Source organism: Lepisma saccharinum, chromosome 20 (genome assembly GCF_977018435.1).
Source record: "Lepisma saccharinum chromosome 20, izLepSacc3.1, whole genome shotgun sequence".
Taxonomy (NCBI): Eukaryota; Metazoa; Arthropoda; class Insecta; order Zygentoma; family Lepismatidae; genus Lepisma; species Lepisma saccharinum.
The window spans coordinates 25,891,561-25,916,603 of record NC_139248.1 but is presented as its reverse complement, the minus strand read 5'-3'; the positions used below and the strand labels follow the sequence as shown (position 1 = coordinate 25,916,603).

General features: G+C 39.5%; 1 protein-coding gene across 1 annotated transcript in view; it reads right to left on the bottom strand.

Moving 5' to 3' along the window:
- The window catches only part of rau (RA domain-containing protein rau), a 169,513-nt gene that overhangs the window by 112,797 nt on the left and 31,673 nt on the right, over nt 1–25,043 (bottom strand). The window contains exon 2 of the mRNA XM_083142258.1: nt 4,721–4,868. Coding sequence (XP_082998384.1) covers nt 4,721–4,867 — 147 coding nt within the window. The 5' untranslated portion in view covers nt 4,868. The remainder of the gene's footprint in view (nt 1–4,720; nt 4,869–25,043) is intronic.

Here is a 25,043-nt window from a genome sequence, read left to right as displayed (position 1 = left end):
GGTGTCCTGTGACAGCCAGAAGCGCCTCAGTCGATGTTGTACCAAAGGCACCTGTCGTTCTTAAAAGTATCCTTCGTTGTGAGCCTCTTAGTGTCCTTAAATTTTTTTGGTTGTTTAGGCCATCTACCCACGTTGAAGCCGCATATGTTACTATTTGTGCATATATGGATTTAATGTAAGATTGTATAATGCTAGGATGTAGATTAAAATTCTGGGAGGCCAACCTTGTCAGTTTATTCATGGCTAGCTCCCCTTTACTTGTAATAGATTGTATATGAGCTCCAAATTTTAGCCCCTCTTCCAATGTTACTCCCAGATATTCTACTGCATTTGCTCGCTGTATAGATTTTCCTGATATTCTGATTGTTGGATTTCTACTTCTGCTGAGGCGACCTTTGACGATCAGATACTTTGTTTTAGCAGCCGATATCTCAAGTTTAGCATTACGGCACCACCCGTTTAGTTCACTTAGAGCGTTATTTGCTTTTATCTCCAACTGAGCTCTCGTGTTTCCCGAGCAAATGAAGGCAACATCGTCTGCATAGGCTATGACTCTATCGACATTATTGTTCCTTCCTAATAGTCTCAAACAGGGCTCGAGGTTTATATTCCACAAATGTGGTCCCAACACTGATCCTTGTGGGCATCCTTTTGTTGACATTTTGGACACAGTTTCGCCATTTAAATTTAATTTAACTTTCCTGTCTTTGAAATAGCTCTCCAGGATTTGGATTATGGTCACGGGACAATTCATTTTGTATAGTGTGGAGAAAAGGTGCGGCCACCATAGGTTGTCGAACGCTCCACTGATGTCGGCAAAAATAATTATGATATATTTTCCATCTATTTCCCTTGTTGCTTTTGTTAGTGCATTTACGGCATCCTCGGTGGAGCGACCCTTCGTGAAGCCGTACTGATTTCCAGTGTTACCAATCATTTTGAGGAAGTCCTGAAGTCTTCTATTTATAAGCTTCTCCAGTAGTTTACCAATACTATTTAACAGACAGATAGGTCTATAGGTTTTTAATGCCAGCTCATCTTGTTTTCCCTCCTTTTTAATTACTATCAATCTCCCTTCCTTCCATGGGGTAGGGAATTGTTTCTCAATTAGGCACAAGTTGAAGAGTGACGTAATGAATTGAAGCGTCTTAGGGAGAGACATTTTTAATATCTCAGCCGGAATGCCATCAGGCCCTGGAGCTTTGCCATTTCTTACTGTAGCCAGTTCGCTCAACACTTCTTCAGGTGTAAAAGGAAGAATTGGGTTATTATTTGGGTACCTTCCCATCTCGCTTCTAATTATGGCATTAACCTCGTTGTCCGTGTCTTCATCATCATCTGGCAATAGTCCATACAGCAATGCTATGGCAGTTTCCTTTAAGTCCATGGTTATGGACCCATCAGGTTTCCTGAGAGTAGTAATTCCTGAATCCTGTTTAATTTTATTTGTTGCAATCCTGTACGGTATTCCCCATTTGTCCTTATTGAGATTTTTATTTACAAATTTTTGCCAATTTTTCTTCCTAAAATCCTTGAGCTCCTCTGCGTACCTAGCCTTGGCCCTGCGGTAGTCATCGAGTAGGATCGCTCTAGTGTCTGGAATATTTGATTTTTGATACATCTTCCTACATCTTCGCATGTTTGCTCTTAATTTTGTGAGTTTTTCTGTCCATGGTCTCTTTTGTATTGCCATACCTCTCATTGGGGTGGATGTTTGTATTGCAGTTTGGAGTTCTTTAGTAAGTATCTCTGCCCATTCATCCAGACTATGCTCAGGTCCAGGATAATCCGGCAACACAATACTATCGAGGAGGGTTTCCATGTTTGTTTTCTTCCAGTTGTACGAAAGATTTTGCCCTGTTGGAGCATTTGGGATGTTTGGAATAGCATCCAGTCTTATATTAAAATGTATGGCATTATGATCACTGGTAGTGATCATGTCCAGTACCTGCCATCCTTCTATTAATGGACACATACTTCTATTTGATAGTGTTAGGTCGATGTTGCTGGATGCTCCAGCTCTACCTCTAAAAGTTGGCGGATTGTCTGGTTGATTTTCTATATTTAGGTTAGTTTCAGCAATGAGATCCATCATCTTCTCTCCATTGGCATCGATTACCCTACCAAACCATAGGGGGGAGGAAGAGTTGCTATCTAGTGTGATCAAAATTTTCCTGTTAGGGTAGGCTTCATAGGCTCTTCTTATACAGGCGATGTACTTGTCAATATTGTGACTGTATTGACAGTAACAGTTAATTATTATAAAGTTTATTGTTTCATAGCAAATTTCCACACAATTGACATGGGAGTCTGATAATTGAGCAATTTTTAAGATTTTAATTTTCGTGTTCAGTGAGATTATTGCTGCTTTTGCGTTTAAAGATGGGTTGTATATTGCTGTGGCACTAAGTGGTGCATGAATTATTTTACCATTTCGAGTGTAGGGTTCTTGCAACATTAGTAAATCCACATTGTTTCTTCTGGCATATATGAAAATTTCCTCTGTGGCCAGCTCAGCCCCATTTAAGTTCACCTGTAGGCAGCCTATTTTATTTTCCTTCAATGCCTTAATATCGAAGTCCACGATGGCCATGGTTTACTGGTGTCCTGAACAACTCTTCCATATCCCCTGGCAAAGTCCTTGTATACCTCATCAAGGTCCAATTTTAGATCTCTACGCTGTAGTGCCTGTTCTAGTAAATCCTGCAGTTCATCTGGATCCACGGGGATATTGCTGCATCTCAGGAGCATTTTATCCACTATCGCCGGGAAAGGAAAGGTGATGAAGTTTCCGTTTTCATGTTTCATTCTGACCAGTAGGCGCAGCGCCGCAACGAGGTTGTCCCTTTCTTCTAGTCGGCTTAACCTTAGGTTCAATTCAAAGTTTTGGTAAATGGCTTCATGGTTTATATCAGTGTTATGTAGATCTGGAGTGTCAGGTTTGGGGGATGTCATTAGTGTAGGTGCCGTGAAGTTTGGGTACTTATTTTGGTAATGGTACGGTGGTGCTTCCGGATTGAGGTTGCTGGACGTGGTAGGTTGAGGCCGGCAGTTTGAAGGAGCAATTCTTTGGGGTTGGTTGTTTGAGGTGCAGGAGTCCTCCGTTTGGTATGCAGGGCTGTCCGGGGGTGTGGGAATTGTAATAAGGGGTGGGTGTGTGGCTATAGTCGGAGATATGTCCGTAAGGAAGGACATAGGAGTAGCAATTGGTGATGGGTTTAATGATTCTGTTTCTGAAAATGAGGAAGTCTCCAAGAGAGTGGGTACTGGCGACAAATCAGATTGTGAGATGAATAAGGATTGAACAGACTCAGAGGGTGATGTGTGAAATGATTGAGTTAAAATGGGAGATTGAGGGGGTGAGTTGTATACATATTGGCTGGGCTCTGGGGTTGAAAGACTCAAATAGGGAGGAGAAGGTAGAAAGTATTGAGGGTAGAATATCGAGCAGGGGTTTAGGCCTGGAATATAATTACTAAGAAGGGGTTGATAATGTATATAAACCTGGTTAGGTTGGGATACAGTGTTGAAGGAGTAGTTATTTAGGGGTGGTGTGGAGGAGAGTTGATGCAGTTTGTTGTGGTTTAAGTCATTTAAATGTTGGGCTAAGTCTATGGTAAAAGTTGTTTCAAGAGTGTATTTTAATTCTTGTTGTTTTCTCAGTGCGTAGGCCGCCGCTCGTCCCGAATTTCGTCGTCGACGGCTAGGAGTATTTCTATTTTTTCTTTTTCTTTTAACTTCACTATTCATAGTTGGTCTTTTCAATCAATCTCTGTTGGAAAAACTTTAATGTAGGGCACTCTTTCGGATTTTCGTGGCAATTTCTCTTCCTTCTCTTGCAAGGTATGCAAATTTCAACTGACTTGTCTATTCTGCATTCCTCCCTTACGTGATCCTCCAATCCACATCTGATACAGCATTTGTTACCCTTGCAGTGTTTCGCGACGTGTCCATAGTCTCTACACAGCAAGCAGAAAGGGACTACCAGAAAGTCCCTCATTGACAATGAGAGGTAGGCCAAATGGGTCTTTTCCATCTTCAATATGGTTCTTCTTAGAGCAGGGTCCACCTCATAGACTCTGTGGCATGTCGTTTTGTTTCTTGGACCAGTTTTAAATTTAAACTTGAATTTGCTTGAAAATTCCTCTGGAGACATAATTCCCTCGATTTCATTTAGCACGTAAAATTCTTCAGTTATTTCTTCTTCAGGCTTTCTTGTTGGTACATCGTAAATAATCATGAGTGGATTCCTCTTTTTCGGTAGCTCCGCATTCAATTTCTTATCTTTGAGCTTACGATTGTTTATAATCTTTTCTGCATCTTCTTTTGTGGCTGTTTCCACGATTAGTGTTTTTGGTGTTGACCGCATTCCCTGTATTCTTACTCCTTCTCGGACTGGATTTACCGACATGGTGAATTTATCCCATATTTCTCTCCCCGATTGGTTGTCTTGCGCCGTAATAAATACTGTGTGTTTTGCATTCTGGGTTGCTTTTTGGATTTGTTGTACTTTTGTGCTTTGCATCGCTGGTGCAGAGAGAGTCTGGGCATAAGTTGGCTTGGTTTCCGTTGAGGTAGGGTTTGATTCAAGGATGAGACACGCCGTTCTTAGGGATTTAGTTTCTGCAGTTTTTTCAGTGTACAAATGGCTCATTTTTGCAATTAACTCCAGGAATTGAGCTTTTTAGATATACAACTACAAAGTCTACCGTTGACTTACCGAGAGCGGGGATTCGCTGAGCGAAGAGTAGCTGGACGATCTGGAAGACAAAGGCTCCGGGCCGAGGCTCGAATAGCTGGCCGTTGAGCTGAGTGACAGGGTGTCCGCTCGCGACCGAAAGGGGCTCAGCTGTACGTGTTTCAACATTCTGCAAAGAACGAGAAGAAATCATAAGTTAAGAAATCCAAATACTATTTCCTGTTCACAGTAAGATACAAACATTGTGTCCACAATTTTTTTTTGTCAGTTTAAAATATACAAGACATAGATACGAAAGTTTCTTAGGTTGACATTCATTTTCCATGGGGTTAAATATTCTTCAAGTATCGATATATTACATAAATTATACAGCGTGTCCACAAAAACATTCCGTGATTATAAACGACCACAAAATTTTAATTATGTATATTACGAAATTTATACAGATACCATTCGAAAGAAGAGCTCAAAGAATTTTAGCGGATGTGTTGTTGGCGTTAACTGCAACAATAGATGGCATAACAATAAAATAATGAATGTACAATGCTGTATGAATGAGTGTTCCAAAGAAACTTCAAATAATAATAATAATAATAAGAAGAAGAAGAAGAAACATAATGGTGGACAAGAGAGAACAAAAGATCTTTCGATTGTTAATGTGTTATTATAAATTGCATTGTTGTTAGAAGCAAAATTGTGTTACTGTTGATGTTTACTGGATGTTTAGGTTTGTACAGTGGGATCCATGAGTATTACCGTGCAAATTGTCCATTTCATTAATTTTCTCTTATATCTTAAAATGTGCTTTCCTGCTACTCTTGGCTAATTTCTTCCATTTTCTCATTCTTTTATTGTTATGCCATCTATTGTTGCAGTTAACGTCAACAATTACACATCTGCTAAAATTCTTTGAGCTGTTCTTTCGATTGGTATCGGTATACATTTCGTAATATACATAATTAATATTTTCTGGTCGTTTATAATCACGGAATGTTTTTGTGGACACGCTGTGTATATTGCAAATTAGAACAATATTTGTACTGGGGAACGCAGGATTATTTTTTTTCTTTTCGGGAGGGCCTTGAATTGTAAAGGTAGATAATACACGGATGGTTTCTAAGGGGACGGTAACACAATAAGATATTTCGTATATTTAGAACTTTCTACTCTCAAAAATAGCAATAAGGGGGGGGGGTTACATTCCCCACTCTGTTTTTCCCGAATTCTTCGCTTTCCCCCCCTCAAAATCTCGGAGGGGGCTGTACCCCCATCAGCGACCTCCTGCCTACACCAGTGTAGAGGGTGTATTTCCCCTATCTCCCCAGGCCTCCCCGATGGCGCAGTGGTGGCGTCGTCGCTTTGTAATCAAGGGGTCCCAGGTTCGATACCCGATGGAGGCACAAGTGGTTCGGATCCCACTTTAAACTGTAGGTCCAGTCCCGATTAGCCTTACTGTGCATAAAGTGGACTTAAAACACCAACTCAACTCAACCCTATCTCCCCTTCAAAGTTTTAAAAGCTGATAACTAGTCAACCGAGAAGAATAACGTTTCTTATAAAAACACGTTAGGTACAAATAGATGGCGCTGCTTAAATACATACTTTGTAACCAGTGGCGGCGATTAGGAGTAGTGTTGCCCACGAGACGAGACTTTGGCCTGTCTCGTCTCGTGGAGTCTCGTGGAAATGCTGTCTCGTCTCGTGGAGTCTCGTGGAAATGCTGTCTCGTCTCGAAAATATTCGTTTGTCTTATGACACATGGTCCATCTCGTCTCGTCTCGAATTTTTAAAAGCCTGTCCCGTCTCGTCCCGTGGGCAACACTAATTAGGAGAGCTGCTTTTGCCCCCGCACTATGATAAACCTTATCTACCAAGGGAAAGTAAAGTGCCCTTGCCCCCCCCCCCCTTCAGTTTTAGAACCCAATCGCCGCCACTGTTTGTAACGCATACAGTACACACATTATTTGTATCACTTGTCAACACCAGGCACTGAAGCATGGATAGAAATATCTCAATGTAGGTGAGGATGAGGGTTATTCATGTTACAAAAACATGTGTAAACGTTCACTTTGTTTACACGATATCTCGTCAATTAAATAACCATTTCCCATTTAAATTGTATATCTCCCTCTTTAAATTTATTACTTGTTAAATGAAAACAGCGTAACTCGTATGCCTTTCGTGCTGTATATATTTAATCACAAATACTAACTGGAATGTTATGTGAAATGCTTCCGTGTAAAGTATTGCCTACTACGAAAAGGTCTATTTTTGGAAGCATTTACGTAGATACCAAAGCTGTTAAAGAAAAATGCCGCCGTCTAAAGCGGGCTTTATGAAATGTTCGGGTACACATGAACCAGGGTCGTATATTCCAGGCTAACTAGGCTATCTGCAAAGCCTGAAGCCTAGAAAGTAAAATACTGAAGAAAAATCGATTAGAAACTGTGAATTAACCTGATTTCAAAAATAAGATAATGGCAATTTTAAAGTTGGCAACCTGAATTCTCAGGAGTTGGCAACCTGAATTCTCAGGAGTTGGCAACCTGAATTCTTAGGATTTGGCAACCTGAATTCTTAGGAGTTGGCAACCTGAATTCTCAGGAGTTGGCAACCTGAATTCTTAGGAGTTGGCAACCTGAATTCTTAGGAGTTGGCAACCTGAATTCTTAGGAGTTGGCAACCTGACTACCGTTGGGATGGCAACGTGGCTTCCTCGAAGACGTCAAGAATGAGCCTAGTCTTCTCTCTTGCTGCATAGCCTAGAAAAATGTGTCGTAGTGAGCTAGTCCGGGTCTTAGACTCAGCATACGCCACTGACATGAACACGTATGAGCTTTTTACAAACATATTTGCTAACAGGAGGTTTTCCGAATGTGAAGCAAAATCCTGGAAAACAGTCAACAGGTCGTTTACAAGACAATGCTTTGTTGGACGTGAAAATACCTTGTCCTTATTACACGCCACACTCAACAGTTCTAACAATCTCAGTTCATTGTCACGGTGATGAACCCACCTTCATTTTACAGCCTTTTGAAAATTGACTCGCCACTTCGACAATGGCGCGGAAGTAGCAAAAACTCGGTCACGCTGGAACGAATAGTCTTCAAATTCTTGTTATTTTTAAACCTCTCTTCGTATCCTTAACCCGGGGGGGTTGCGTGGGCTACACGAATTTCGAAGATACGCATTCATTCTTAAGTTTTTACTAGTGATTGCAACACGTGTGTAATTTTCGTTACGCCGCTTCATCCTGTGATAATAACTTAACAAGGACGTACCTCGGGCTAGTGTTGCAAACTCTGATAAATAGGACTAAGTTTGGGCCAATGGGATTTCCTATTCTCCACCCACTGTAAGAACGAAGTTAAAGTAAGCAAAACCACGTGCCTTTTGAAAAATAGCTCCTTTCTTATGTATAAGCTATAGTGATTAAAGATATATTGTAAGATCCGCAACTTTAGTGTAGCAGTTACGTTGAGTGATATGGCTTAAATCAAACGCAGGGCGCAAAATCCTGGGGGTGAATTACCCCCCCCCCCCCAACATTAGTCTTGTTAAAGAAAATCCTCACCAAATATGTTCTTGGTGAAAAGTGTTTGTTATAATAACAAAGATAAGCAATTGGTTTTGACTTCAAATATACCTTACTGAAGTAAATATCTCCCCCCCCCCTCTCTCTCTCTCACTCAAGAGACCTGCAACACCCATGGCAATGGAATGCTCCATATTTATTTATTTATTTGTGTGACTGTGTGTAAATTAAAATCTCCCCCTCCCCCAAAATCGAGAGTACAACCGAAGACTAAATGAGACACGATGTTTTGAACTTCTTGTCAGAAACGATTAAAAAAAAATCATTTCCATGTAAAAGCATGTACATGAAGTAGAACAGGCATGGATTTGGAAAAGTAAGACACCTTATCAGGTCCACCTTATGGAAACACTGGTTTTGCTGGAGGCTAATCTAATTGGGCAGTTGCGGAATGTCCACGACGGGAAGCACAACCGGTCGCTACGACTTCTAACAACTGCCGGACACGCGACAATATTCAATCAAGTGTGACGAAAGCACTACCCGGGGAGGATGCACAAACTGATCCTATTGGCTGAGATAATGTTCGTGAGCTGGAATGTTGGGCCCCCACCCGCGTGCGCATAATAAGCAGCCGAAGAGGAAGCTGTGATTCTTCATCTCGTTTTTTTGTTGGTCAAAAGTCGAAAAAGCTCCACAGGACGCAGGAAGTCCAAATCGTTTGACGCAATTTTGAACGCTGTCCCTGGTCACTGGCTTTGCAAATGAGCAGAAACTGGTCACTGATTCGACTTTTGCTTTCTCGAGCACCTTACGCCGATCTCCGTTGCGCAATGGTTAGCACAACGCGCTACGACGGCAAGGATCTCAGGTTGCAATCCCGGCCTGGGCATGTGTTCTTTGTAAGTGTCCCTTCACCAAATCAATCAATGAAGCACCTCTCACAGTCTTATCAAGTTCCTCTGTTGTATTTGTTTCATTTCACGTCGCTTTTCTGCAATTTTCGACTAATCGCCACGAAGAGGTTGAATGGTGATTGCACGAAACAGATTACGGGAAAATCTCACGTGCACAGAACGAACACAAACCCTACAGAAGATATTTGATAAGGTTTTTGTTTATTAGCGTCACTTTTCTTGCCACTTCTGGCTATTCGCGACGATGAGGATGGGTGATGAAATTGATCAAGATCAACGTTTATAGATGCGTTAACAGTGATGATAATTGGGCCAGCCACTCTACACGGGATCAGGTTCTTCATCCATTAAAAAGGACAAAGTGACACCATGGTGTCATGATCTGCTAATCGTTGCACAGAAGGTTCTTTAACTACAGGGTGGTGCAGAAGTAAGTTGACAGTTCACAGTTGACATATGCCATTTATTAGAGCAGTGACATTATGTAAACATAAACACATGAACACCAAACATAAACACAAATACAAAAGAAAGACCGTCAACCTATTTTACACCACCCTGTATATAGAGGTGAATTGAGGACTAAAAGTGGTAAACGTTGTAAGTGCCAAAAGTGAAAGTGTTGGGAAATCGCATCGGTCCGCACATCAGCCCGTAAGAACGTGCACACTAGTGATCTCTTTACACGCCCTTTGAACTACTTAGAGGGCTACCAGCCACTTTTCACGTTTACCACATTATAAAGCATGGCACATTGGACAGTTTACCGTAGAAAACGGTGTTTGAATTATTTTGGCACTTACAGCGTTTACCAATTTTAGTCTTCAATTCCTCACCATATTGGTAACAAAATTCTGTATTCTAATCAGTTTCACGTCATAATCAGTTCTCAAAACTTATCATGCACGAGATAGTTTTGTTCGACCCATTGTTAACTTTTAAATCCACCCAGTAGCCATGCTTCTCTGGTGATTTCTCTAGAGGCAAGGAGATTGTAAAAATCTGTTGATCACGCTTTCCGTAATCTCGTTAATTCGCAGAAACAAATATGTCTGAATAAATCTTAACCGTACAAACTAACAAAATGGACAACAAACCCAACTTTATAACAGTAACTGGAATGTGCAAGCAGCGCCATCTTTTATTCGGCATTAGCATTCCAAAACTGCACTTCCTCTACAAATGAGTGCAATTATGAAGCTAATTTTCAGGACTGGGAAGTTCCTTTCTTTGTCATTCCACAATTCCAGAAACGTGTCGTGTGAGATGGACACGTTTCTGGAAACGTCAGAGCAGTGGAATTTCCTGTGAATTTTAAACTTCTCGCAGAATTATTCATGAAGAAATCTTCTTACGCAGGAAGAGTTGTATTCCCGATGTAGGGGTTTGCAGTTGGTCATTCAGTGAATATGCCATTTTCATTGACTATTGAAGAAAATCCAGATGAAGTCATTGTCAGAAACCAAATGAGCAGCGAGGTAGAGAATAAGATGCATGGAGAGAGAGAAACAAAAGGGATATGCAATAGAGTAAGAAAAACAAGATAAACGTAGAGAAACACAGGAGATGAGCAACAGGGCAGAGAAAAAGAGGCACAGAGGTAAACAGACAAAGACATGAGAAACAGGGTAGAGAAAACGACACAGAGAAAAACAAAGGAGGTGAAAAACAGACAAAGAGAGAAGCAAAGTGGACAAGAGACTTTTACGAAACACACAGGACGAGCAACAGAGGCAGAGTAAGAAACGTAGAGGAAAAGAAAAAGGATGAACAACAAAGGCGGAGAAACAGACACACACAGGGAAATAATGCGACAGGGGTAGAGAAGGAAACGAGGCAGAAACAAAGTAACAGGCATAGAGACGAAAAGGAGATACAGAGATATTAGATATTAGATAGAAGATGAGAAGAAAAGGCACAGAGAATCAAAGAACAGGAGTAGAGAAGAGAGAGACACACAGAGAAGCAAAGAACAGGAGTAGAGAAGAAAGAGAGAGAAACAAAGAACAGGAATAGAGAAGAAAAAGAGACACAGGGAAACAAAGCAACAGAAGTAGAGAAGAAAGAGGGACACAAAGAAACAAAGCAACAGAGGCAGAGAAACGAGAGGCACAGAGAAACAAAGAACAGGAGTGCAGATGGAAAGATACAAAGAACAAAGCACAGGGGTAGAGAGGAAAAGACACAGACAAAGAAAAGCAACAGGGGTAGAGAATGAAGAGAGACACAGAGAAACAAAGAAACATGGGTAAAGAAGATAAATAAACAAGAGCATAATAGAAAAGAAAAAGAAACAAAACAACATGCGTGGAGAAGAAAAAATAATGAAGAGAGAGACAGAGAAACAAAGCAACAGAAGTAGAGAAGAAAGAGGGACACAAAGAAACAGAGGTAGAGAAGAAAGAGGGACACAAAGAAACAAAGAACAGGAGAGCAGATGGAAAGAAACAGAGAACAAAGCACAGGGGTAGAGAGTAAAAGATACAGACAAAGAAAGCAACAGGGATAGAGAATGAAGAGAGACACAGAGAAACAAAGAGACATGGGTAGATAAGAAAAATAAACAGGAGCAAAATAGAGAAGAAAAAGAAACAAAACAACATGCGTAGAGAAGAAAAAGGAATGAAGAGAGACAGAGAAACAAAGAAACAGGGGTAGAGAAGAAAAAAAGAGAAACAAGACAAAAGATATAGAGAAAGGGAGAGAAACAAACGGGATAAGTAAGAGAGATGTTTCTCTTAGAAACAGAGTCGAAGAGAAAGTAAGCAGCGATAGAGAAATGGGGATAGAAACAAAGTATGAGTGATGGGTAGTGAAAGAGAAGAAGGAGAGAGAACTGATAACTATTTATTCTTGATGTGTGTGCTCCACAGTTCTTGGAAGCACACAACACATCAATGTATGAACATTGACCACCGCGGCACTGGTGGAGACACGAGGCGGAATGCACGACTTGTGTTAACCAACACTTCACCGTTATGCAGGAACACACAGATATTTACACAGCAGGCGTACTCCAGCCTTTCAAACAGCTCACCACACAATGTCAAGGCTGACAGATTTCTTCCACTAAGTTATGCGCAGTGTTGCGCAACAAAGGAGAACTTTGGAAAGCCAATTCTTGATATGCATCAAGTATGTATCGGTTACCGAAAGCCTTGACAGTTGGCAGCCACTCCCGGCTTTTAACACGGATATTTCCCCGGATCCCTTTGACGGGAAAGGATAATGAGTTGATGTGGACTTAAGATATTGTTTGGATGGATTTGGACCTTGACAAGAGTACTGGCACTATACTAGGTAAACTTAGATCTTGACGGAAAGAGAGACAAACAAAGAATGCAAGCAAATAATGTAATAAAGGAAAAGAAATAAAACACACAGCCTTAGTAAGAGAAAGAAAGAAAATACACAAACTTACAAGGAGAAAGTAAGAAAATGCACAAAATTACAACGAGAAACTAAACATACAAACTTACAGGGAGAAAGAAAGAAAACATACAAACTTACAGGGAGGAAGAAAGAAAATTCACAAACTTACAAGCAGAAAGGAGAATACACAAATTTACAAGGAAAAAGAAAGAAAATACACAAATTTACAAGGAGAAAGAAGGAGAATACAAACTTACAGTGAGAAAGTAAGAAAACTATCAATGTGAAAGGATCAAAATAAAATATACTAGCAAATATAAAGAAAGAAAGCAAACAAAGATATTCACTGACAAAAATAAAAAAGAAAGTAAGTATAGTAACAAACATAAACACAACAAACTAACTCGATCTGCCGAACTATTTTTCGTCGCGAACATGAGTCTCTCATCTCCAATATCTGCTTTGTGAACCGAATCTGATGCTTCTCTTCAAACACCGCGAATTGTGTTCTAGTAATTGCAATCAGAAGATTCAACTGACATTTTGTTCCCTTAAAAAGGTTTTTCCCACAAATGGAACTTTAAACTGGTCACGTCAGAGCGTACTTTGTATAACCTTCCATTGTGATACGAATATCAGTGAGTTGACTGGTTTCATGCCAAAATGACAAAACATTGATGATTCAGAAAACTCCTGAGCTGAGCCTGAATCATAGTGTTTGTGAAACAATCTCAGCTACAATACATTAATCTCAACGAATAGTTTAATTAATAAAGTTCTTTTATCAGTGAGCAATGACTGCATTCATCAATCTAGTGATTCATAGATATACGTACGGTGTAATGACTCAATGCACTTAGCTGTTAGCACTTACCATTCTCCTTATATGTTTCATTTTAAATGCAAGACGAATGGTAACTTCTAAGTAGTGATTATTAACGATGATGTAACATTGTGAAAGAATGGGTGGTCCAAATTCTTTCGTTATTTCACAAGCCATTCGCAGGTTCACTAACGAGTTTTGTGATTAATCATGCGAATGAAAATTTCTCACTTCTTTTAGTGTATTTTATATTTTCCTTTTAACGTGCATTTCGCTACATGATTATATCGTCTGCTTTTTGAAGAATGTTTCTCTTCCGCATAGTCAGTTAGTTATTATTTAAGTGCACTATATAACTTCGCTATTTTTTCCCGCCAATTTTCCCATTCCTCCGCATTATATCAGTATATCTATGGAGGTTAATTCTTTCAACGCTTCACCATTCTGTTGGGTGCTTTGGATGCTCTTCATGGTATTTCCCCGCAGCATCGTTAGGTTTAGCCAAAAGTGGGAGAAAAGTGTCCTAAAATAAAAGTCCAAATCGCTTTTATTTCTGTTGTGTGCTATGGATGCGCTTCATGGAATTCTCCCGCAACGTCATTGCGATTAGTAGTGTTGCCCACGGGACGAGACGGGACAAGCTTTTAAAAATTCGAGACGAGACGAGATTGATCATGTGTCCCGAGACAAACGAATATTTTCGAGACGAGACAGCATTTCACAGCATTTCCACGAGACGAGACAGGTCAAAGTCTCGTCTAATGGGCAACACTAGCGATTAGCCAATAGTGGCAGAGAAGAGTCCTGACGTAAAAGTACGAAACTTACTTTGCTATCTGTTGGGTGCTCTGGATGCTCTTCGTGAAATTCTCCCCACAGCAAGACGAAAAAAGCGGTAGTCGACGCAGTGATGTGCATCTACGCGTAAACAACGATAGTCTACATTTTACACGTAGACTATTTTATACACAACATGGCAAAAGGTGATAACTTAGCAAAGGGCGTCGTGGAATTAAAAGAAAATTATACTGCGTATCAGTTGCTGATGTGTAAGGATAACTTTTCATACCCTTTCTTCCAAATTCGAATAATTTTCCACCTAGGAAGAAACCTAATATGGGAAATATTCTAGTGTTTTATGGGAAAAATACCACTCTTGGCTCACGACTGCCATCTGTTGTTGTTTTTTGCATACTATTTATCTTCATCCATAGTTGATAATAGAAGAGAAGAGAAATTTTGTTGTAAATAGGGTTCTTTTGATTTCGTTAGGAACCAATATAGTTGAAAATGTCACTTTCCTTTCATGAAACCCTTGAAAATTCATTTTATTGCACTTTAGATTGTCTACGTAGTCTATGTAAACTACAACCCAATGTAATCTACGCGTAGATTACTTGTAGACAACGCATGTAGACGTAACTACGGTACATCACTGAGTCGACGATTAAGCTAATTCCAACCAGGTTCTTGATCATGAACATCATTATGCCTACCGTGTGTGCTATAAATGTAAGTACTATCCAGGATTAGCAACCTCATAGATGACATGATACAACAACAACTGCGTCTAGTAAAGGCAAGGAGTTTTCCATGATCAAATTTAGTAATTATGACCAAACAGAATTACTTAGAGTTACCAAGTTTCTTCAAAATTATCAAATGTGCTAAAGTACATTTTGCTGTATGATTAACAAAGAGCTGAACGAAAAGCTTTTGATTAGCCTCAAATAAAGCAGTTTTTCTGCGTGCGTTTAGCAAGTGTAGTAGTGTCGGTGATTTCTTTTTCTGTCCCGTCAATCGCTGTTCCTTCTTTCATTCTGTCCATCTCGCTGCATTCAAGCTAGAAGAAGTGACCTTGGTTAAGCATTAAAAAACTGGCCAGAGAAGGAAAGAACTCTGTTTGTCTTTAGAGACCGTAACATTTAAAGTTCTAAAAGATCTACCACCGCGTCTTCGGGTGCAAAAGACTTGCTGATCACGGCGATCTTTTGTGTTTTTTTGTTGCCGTTCGGGGGAAAGAACGCTTGTCTTCTGATAATTCCTTCACCCGCAAGGTCATCCACCCTCGCAGCCGTGCGCGCACACTAATGACAGGAAACCCCCGGAGTATGAAAAACTTAAAACATCCAGAAGGCACGGACCGGGAGAAGAAGATAGTAAATGAAATTCCAAGATGAACAGAACTGGAGAGGGACCTTCGGGGCAGAAGAAGTGACTGAAAAAGAGGAAGAGGGAGACGGATGGGCGGAAGAGGTGTTGGTCCTCGGAGGATGCAATGATTTAGAACAGGATTTTCTTTTCTTTTCAGAGAGTGAAGGAATGAGGTACCTGTCTTTCAGCGACATGCAAAGCCAAGGACATAAATAATGCTTCACGTCGACAAATGGACATGTGGGGTTGGCAATGGTGCGCTGAAGTGTGGCGCACGATCTCTTCTTTCGGAAAATTGCTCGTTCCATGACATGAATTTGCATTCACTGCACGATAATTGTCACACTTCGCACGTGCGGGAAACGGAAAAAGCAGGAAAAAAATCTTCCGCATCATGGTTCCAAGCAAATATTTCCTTAGAAATGCCCGGACGAAAAAAATCTGCATAATGAATTTTCACCTTAACAACCCTTTAGCCACGTTGAAGCTACAAGTACATTTTAACAAGATGGAGCACATAGTTGTTCGGATCCCACTTTAAACTGCATGTGCAGTCCCAATTAGCCTCTCCGTGCATAAAGTAGACTTTAAAACAGACTGAAACAATAAACTCTTGAAGCACGTGTGAGCCGTTAACAAAACCTCCTATGATAAATGATAAATGGTCAACATTTAACCGCTCTAAAGCCTAGACAAAACATTTTTTTTTGAAGCATGTATAAATCGCAGCAAAATCTTCAATTTCGAATTCAAACTATGATGAATCATGATGTCTTTAAGTGTATTTAATCGTACATTGTTAATTGTAAATTTAAATTTAAATTTTACAATATTTTAAGTCTGTTTTATAAAATTTAAACCAAGATATTTAATTATGCGCACAAAGATTGAAAATGATCATAGATTGAATTTAAGATATATATATATATATATATATATATTAAAAACTGAACCATTATATAACATTAATTAGGTTTAAAATGGCCAGGATCATTTTACGGTAGTAGAATGGCAGCGGAAATTGACGGTCTTGCACCGTGATTTCTCCAGTCAACCTTTTACAGTGTACGATTCTACGATAGAATAGCGTTATAAATGGGATAAACATTTCCAACAGGAATGGGGAATGCCACCTTACCCTTCTCCCCTACCATACGGTTACCACTCAAGATACAGCCATGCACAGTGCTACCTCCATTTGTGCAAAGGTACATAAATCTTTATCTTAAACCTCAGCTAGAATATCTACAGGGTAGGGTTCTTTGTAGACAACGAAACCAGACAGGATGCCTTCCAATGAAGACGTTTAAACGTACATATTATTCGAACACAGGATACATGGAATCAAAATATTTACATGATAAGCTACATTCTTCTGTAATTTTCATTCACAGTCAATTTTCATCTCAATATGCTTTTTATTATTTCTTTTCTCGATTTGAATATTCTTCTATATGGACTTCCTTCTTCGTAGATTTGTGGATTACTTTATCCTTCTTACAGCTTTTTCCCTTAGGCTTTGGGAACTTTACTAATTTCCTCCCCTGTGGCTGCGATTGGAACGCGCCAACACTAAATATGTCCAACCTAGGGTGTACTTGGTGCCAAACGACTGACACGCGCAACCAAAAGTTGGAAAGGTAAATACAAACAGATTGAAGATCTCAGACATAGATTTGTAGCAGTGCTTTGACTTCTTTAGTTTTCTGACCAATTTACATATGAAAACTAGTTTGATTTATCAAGTATATACATTAATTTATTTCTTTTATATTTATTCTTTGTCTTCTTATAATATATTCTATTGTTTTTCATCTTTTCAATTTGCTTTGTTCTTATTTATAAAGTTATTCACATATATTATGCTAATTCTTAATTTTATATGCCTGGTGCTGCCACCTCTATTCCTCTTTAGCAAACTATTTACATTACTTGGTCCTATTGGGTACGTAACAACAGATTATGAAGATATCCTATCAACAGATTATCAATAAATCACCTCTCCTGCTGTCGCTGGAATTTGGAAAGTAAGGTATTGCTATGTTGCTCATAGGTGGTGGAAGATTCCAGTTTTGGAATGTCATTGACCTAACTATTGCCCAAGGTGAGACGTTACAGTATCTATACTTTTCACGCTAAGAGCAAAAAATGCAATACGCGAATTGCCAATGGACGTTTGCATGGAAAATTACTTCCTATATATAAGACTTTGAGCCCACCTTGTATATATGCTGTTGATTGATTTGGTTTATTTTACTTCGCATTTCTATCACTTTTGACTAATCGCGAAGATGATGATGTGTGATGATATGATGAAATTGATGAAGGGACACTCACGAAGAGTATCGATGTCCATGCCGGGATTCAAACCCGGGACCCCTGACGTCGTATCGCTCTGTGCTAACATCTGCCATGGAGGTCGGCAATATAAGCTGTTATATGCAACGTTAAGCTAAAATAAGCACTAACATCTCAAATGTGTCGCGGGTTCGAATCCCGGCCTGGGCATGGATGTTTGTGAGTGTTTCATCAATATCATCATGTCACTCATCCCCATCTTCGCAAATTAGCCAAAAGTGGCACAAAAAGCGAAGTAAAATAAAACAAATCAATAAATAAAATCTCGAATGTGCATTTATAAGCACTATACAGTTTCATCAGAGTTATCAAAAACAAATCTCAACAATATGTTGAAAGCATAGAGCTTATGCATTTTTATTAAGCGAAAAGAACATGTAAATGTGCAAAAGTCAGTGTTCTTGTTATTATTATGAAATATAAAAGGCTTCAGACACGTGTTCAAGTCTAGCTGAATCTTCACAAGACAAAGTGTGCGTCTTAGGTATTCATGTGCGTGTGTAAGAAAGAGACAAAACAATATGAGCTTTTATGCGGAAACTAACTTGAAGGAGACTGAACGTGTGGTTCTCTCTTGTGGAACAATGAACATGCATACAGCAGATTGATCCGACTCAACGCCAAGGTCGAGTTTCATGTAAAAACTCACCCCCTCCCCCTCTACTTTCACCAGCCACCTACTGATAATTCCAGGATAATGCTGGAAAATAATACGATGACTGGAACCGCTGGAACCCTGCATTGCCGTGTTCTGGAAGATACGAATCTTTGAGAGAAAACAGCGCATGGGTACGTTCAACTCGAATGTTCTGGTGGCTGCTGTGTTGAAAGAGATCCGTGTCTGCGATACACAGGCGCAGACAATGACTTTACATCATTCATAGTTGTGTAAGTTATGTCTTTTCGCCTTTTGAATATGCTTCGCTGTCATTGAATTTCAACACACCAAAATCTTTGTTGTTGTTCTTCGTGGCAGGCGTTTTGTTTACACAGAAGCTTGTTTTCTAGTGTGTGTGCATCGAACCTCGTTATGTCCGCTAAGAAATGTAAAGTTCGAAGAAACGTTGCTTTGTTTTGTTAATACGTGGTTTCCTTGTCACATACTTTTTTGCAAATGCCTTTTTTTTTCAAGGGCTGTCTGAAACCTTTGTGATGTGTTTTCACTAAAGACAGTCTTCTTTCCTCCGTCGCTGCTTATTGTATGGTAAAAGTTATTTAACGAACTGTAAATTCTCAATGTGACTAATGCTTATAATAATAATTGATCTTGGTTTCGTTGAAGTAAATGGTTACTAACATAATCATGTCTTCCGCGAAGTTCTAACACATAATTTATTTATTTCTAAGGAGAAAACCTTATATCCAAGCTTACTTCTTCCTATGGGATTGCGTATTAAAAAAAAAATCTTCCTTCCAATGTTTACTTCGTTATTTCTTCCTCCAAACTTGCTGGTTTAAATTTACTTCATCCTCCTTTCAGCTCTTGTCTGTAATGTTCTTCATTTCAATGTTGAAAGTAATTTGATTAGATTTTTGTTATTTAATGTCGCTTTTCTGCCTGTTTTGGCTAATCACGACGACGAAGGGAATGAGTGATGATGACATGATGAAGGGACACACTCAAAGAAGTGTGACAAGGTCGGGATTCGAGCAAGGAATCTCTTGATTAACATAGGGCTCAAAACAGAGCAGGTCCTAGACTGGTGCGGGATCTGGAGTATACAACATACGCGGGGACTATTACCAGGATCTAGGGTATACCAAAGTTTTTCAGATGTCTGAAGAGGTAGCCGGATATTTGCGATTACGTGCAATTTCGATGAACACAGTTAGAAGTGAAAGGACGGGTGGACAATTGTGATGACATATTAAATCTTCTATCAAATTGACTTAACACCCCGTACAATACAGAGCACAATACCTCTTACAAGAGAATTATGTGAAATATTGATATTTTTGAATGAACTCTTTAAACATGGGCTATAGCCAACAGGCTCCTTTTGAAGTCACCCGTTGCCTCATATGTGGGAATACACATTCAAACTCCCTCGTCGATTTTAATGTCACGCTTCATCCTTTTCTGACCTTCTAGATTAATAGGGAGACAAATTTATGGTAAATAAAAACTGAGGAGAGCGGTAAATAAAATGTTAGATCAGTGGTATATAGGCTACCAGCGGTGGAAAAAAAATGGCACACACTTTTTCATTATGAGAGGAAACAACATACAAAAGATCTATAAATTGATAATCTACTTCATTTTTATATACTGTACACATACACAAGAACTTAGCTCTCCAACCAAAAAGAAAATACCAACACAAAATTACTTCATTTCTAAATTGCATATCTCAAGTGATTTATTCATTGTATGTATTTAAAGCATATCCTTATCTTATCGCTGCTACAGCTAGCAAGTTCAGCGAAACTGGAAGTTGAGTAGACATTCGGGGGAAGAAAGGAATGCAGCTTGACAGGGAGCGAAGTTTTCGAACTGAGGTTGTGGTTCTTCAGCTGCAAGTGGTAGGAAACTTTAAGCAAACGTTTCGTTTCAAATCGACAGTTGCGCGCACAACCTTGATTGCCGGTTTTTGCGTGTTTTCTACTTAATTTGTTGATATTTCACGGTTATTTAGCGAAAAAGCGTTCATTTCGTGGAAAAGCACACATTTCGCATTACTTCGCGAATAAAACTCATGCATATTTCATCATTGGGGGTGTAGTTACGTGCAGAATGTTCAAAATTGCATCTTTTTTTTTTGTCACATTTCGCGATTTCGCGCATCGCGAAAATTCAATGTTCCTATAGATTAAGTTCCATCAGCATGTACTTGATGTTGACGTCTTCTGCTTGGTTCTTGAGGCAGGCCAGAACATCATGAATTTTTGGATGCGGTCTTCCAAGCCACCTTTATATTTTGTTGTTCCAACCTTCTACGGCATTATTAGTTCTGTGGTGTCTTTGGGTAGGTTAGGTTAGGTTCTGATCGTCGCAATTGTCCTAATTTGTAGAATGGCCTTCACCGTCGAAATCATCGCAATTGTCCTAGATTCGTCTGAAAAAAAAATCAGACTTTTGACCCTTAGTCTGAAGTACATGTGTCCTATATAATCACAATTAATCTATACACGAGTATAGTCTATTTCGTACTAATACCCAAGTGCAATAAGAACAACATGCTGAATGTTAAAACCAGGAATTATGGGAGGCTATAATGAAGTTTCTAATTTAGTGTTTCTCTTCATTTCCGATGCGCCACTGTAAAAAAAAAAAAAAAGTAAAGTGTTCCCCTGTGCATAGCACCACGCCATGAAGGCGTATAGGGGGTGTGGGGGTAACGCCCCACACTTTCTTGATCCGGTCGTGAGTGGGAGTGATGTGATCAGCATCACGCCCCTGACCGCCTTTACCCCCCAGGGTTTCCCCCAGGTACCCATGTTATTCGACGCTGGGTAGGCGCCGGGGCCGCTTTATTATATTTAAGTATAAAACTGAGTATGTTCAATATCAAAACTATTATATTACGTAAAAAAGTGTCAATTTTAATCATATCGAATACCATTCTTTATCATAATTCTCTTTTGTTTAGTTTCCATATAATTTTGACGGGATGGTGAATTTACATTGTTTCATATGAAATAATATTTTCATTTCATTCTTTCATTCTAATTAAACGAACACTGCATAGCAACAATCTTCTTTATTAAAATATTTAAACACGATTGTTATGTAGTTCTTTGTTTAGAACGTCATTTCGGTAATCATAAATATTTTTAAGTAATGTCAAAACAGTACATGAAGTTAGAAAATTCGGGTGGTTGGTTAATGGGACCGTACCTCGTGCTAGTGGGCTCCAGTTACTTGTAGTACCATATTCTCGAAATCACAAAAAAACATTTTAGCAATGTTCTACTGTACCATTCTGTACAATTCAAAAATTGTGTAAAGTCAAAATCAAAATTTCTACCTACCATTTACTTGTAGAACCACAGTGTTATTGTACAATTTTGTACAACTTTGAAATTTTGTACAAACCAATTAAGAGAGAAAAATCAAAATCAAAAGTGATACAAGTAAATCGTAGGTAGAAATTTTGATTCTTCTCCTTTAATTGACTTGTACAAAATTTTTGATTTGTTATACAACATGGTACAAAAATGCTATAATGCTGTTTTGTGATTTCGCGAATGTGGTGGTACAACAAGTAAATGGAGCTGAGCGAGTGACCCCCCCCCCAGCAGTTGCGCTAGACCTGGCTATGGTCCAAAATACTAATAAAAAAACATAGAAAGTATAATAGCACAACGAGGAAGTAAGTTATCGGTAAAAGCGCTCTGAGAAAGTGAAGTTAATGCGAAATCAATTGCTCCTTTTTGCAATTCAGGTAAGGTGCTTCACATAAAAATGACGAATTCAGAGGCTACCGTTTGTCGCGTACGAGGAAAAAGCGGTCGCTGGGCACAAATACAAACGAGGCCAAAAGAGTCACATGAACTCTTGGAGTTGCATGCAGGGACACCGAGCAACAATCGTGTGAATGAACCAGCGTAGACAGAGATAACAATGAGTGGCGTGCGGGACGGAAGAATTTCTGCACCGGAAAATCTCTTCAGATTGCGGTCGTTGATTCTTCGCATTGAATACACGTTAGCGGACCATCGGTGTGTAGTAACTGGCGGACTGACATGAAGGTGCCCTTTTATAAAATTACCGTTGCGAAAGTCGCAAGTGCTGAAGTTGTCAGTTTTTTGGCATTTTTATCCTCATACTCTCTCTTCTTCATTCCTTCCTGTTTCTCTCTTTTCTTACTCGTCTTTCTTTAGTACTCTCTATGTTCATCTCTCTCGTTTCTTTCTTTCTTTTTCTCTTTCTCCATCGCTCTAATCCTCTCTCTCTCTCTCTCTCTCTCTCTCTCTCTCTCTCTCTCACCCTCTCGCTACTTTCTTCGTCTTTCTTTTCCTCTTCTTTCTCCTCTCTTTCCCTCTTGTTTTATTTTCTTTCTTTCCTCGTCTTCTTTCTCTCCCTCTTGTTTTATTTTCTTTCTACACTCGTTTTCTTTCTCTCCTTCTTGTTTTATTTTCTTTCCCTCCCTCTTGTTTTATTTTCTTTCTATACTCGTTTTCTTTCGCTCCCTCTTGTTTTAGTTTCTTTCTTTCCTCGTTTTCTTTCGCTCACTCTTGTTTTATTTTCTTTCTATACTCGTTTTCTTTCGCTCACTCTTGTTTTATTTTCTTTCTTTCCTAGTTTTCTTTCTCTCCCTCTTGTTTTATTTTCTTTCTTTCCTCGTTTTCTTTCCCTCCCTCTTGTTTTATTTTCTTTCTATACTCGTTTTCCTTCTCTCCCTCTTGTTTTATTTTCTTTCTTTCCTCGTTTTCTTTCGCTCACTCTTCTTTTATTTTCTTACTTTCCTTGTTTTCTTTCTCTCCCTCTTGTTTTATTTTCTTTCTTTCCTCGTTTTCTTTCGCTCATTCTTGTTTTATTTTCTTTCTATACTAGTTTTCTTTCGCTCACTCTTGTTTTATTTTCTTTCTTTCCTCGTTTTCTTTCTCTCCCTCTTGTTTATTTTCTTTCTTTCCTAGTTTTCTTTCTCTCCCTCTTGTTTTATTTTCTTTCTTTCCTCGTTCTCTTTCTCTCCCTCTTTATTTTTCCTCCTTTCTCTTCCTTCCTTTCTCCGTTCAACAAATCTGTTTGAAGTACTTGGCCTTCCCAATGGCGTAGTTCTAACGTCGCCTTGTAATCGAGGGGTCCCGCGTTCGATACCCGTTGAAGGCACGTAGCTGTTCGGATCCCACTTTAAACTTCGGTTCAGTCCTGATTATCCCATCTGTGCATAAAGTGGACTTAAAAACAAAAACTCGCACTCAAGTGTTTGCAGTTGTTGCCAGGATGGTAAAGCATACAAGTATAATAAGCCAGAATGAATCGTTACTGGTCTTCCTTAAATACACTGATTTTTTTTGTATTGTATTGCTTTTTCTACGTCTTAGTGGGGAAGGGTGATCATATGGGACTCTAGCCGTCTAGTGATACCCTGTTTCTTCACTGTAAAAACTTTACTAGAGAAATGATGGTGTAAGGCCGTTAATGTCAGTTGGCATGCTGTACGATATCTCTAGAAAGAGTTTTGCTACGTAAAATCAACTTATCTGGTACTTTTTGACTTCGGACTGCATCACTGCTTATACGTTGGTGAAGGTCACTGGCTATGAGAAAAACAATTGGAGACTAACTAATGGATATTTCATTACAAAGCTCTGCCATGCTGGGATTATTTAAGGTTTTGTCCCTGTATCGCATTACGTCGGCGTCTAGGAAAAATGAATTGGTCATTTCGTCAATTGCGGGTTTCTGCTTTCCTGATTACAGATCTTCAGAAAACCTCTGTTATGTAAGATTAAATCATGAGGTTGATGAGATATTCACGATATTGAACTACACACTACACTGTAAGAAATTTCCGTAACTTTAAGGGTCATGAGACTGATGACACCATAACATCTACGTATGGTGTGTAACACAATATCTAAGACACCAAAGATGGTGCTAAACAACGCAAATTCCTCATTAACACCAAGAGTGGTGTTCTGTTGCCATGCCTTAAAAACAAAACAAAAAAAACAACAACACTGGAATATCATACAGGTAATGAATGCTCTCACGCATCTCTTACTTATTTTTTATATAAGATTCGGTCATGGTTGCATTTTGCAGGCTAGCGAGGCCCTGACGCCTCTGAGACTTCAACCAGGAGGAACTGTATTGTGTCGCCCCTCACCTGTTTGTGATTACCTGCTCATGCATCTCATTGTATCATCATTCATCCTCATCTTCGCAATTAGCCAAAAGTGGCAGAAATGCGAAGTAAAACTAATCAAGCAATCAAAGATTCTTCTTTCAATTCTGTATTTTTCATTATAAGAATAGAAGAAACTATCTCATTAGAAAGAGTATACATCGTCTGTGGAGATGAAAGTCCTTTGGGAGATTCTCGCAGAGGTACCCTTCGCAGGCGTGTCGCACGTGAATCATCTCTCCGTTCCACACGACACCAGCGAGGAATTCCCAGCACGACAGTCGTCACAGCGAGCGTGCATAGCTCGTGCAAATCGCTCTTGGTGCGTTTGTGGGTGCAGCTCGAACGACGCAGCGCTGGGCTTAATACCTCCACGTCTGCACCATCCTTC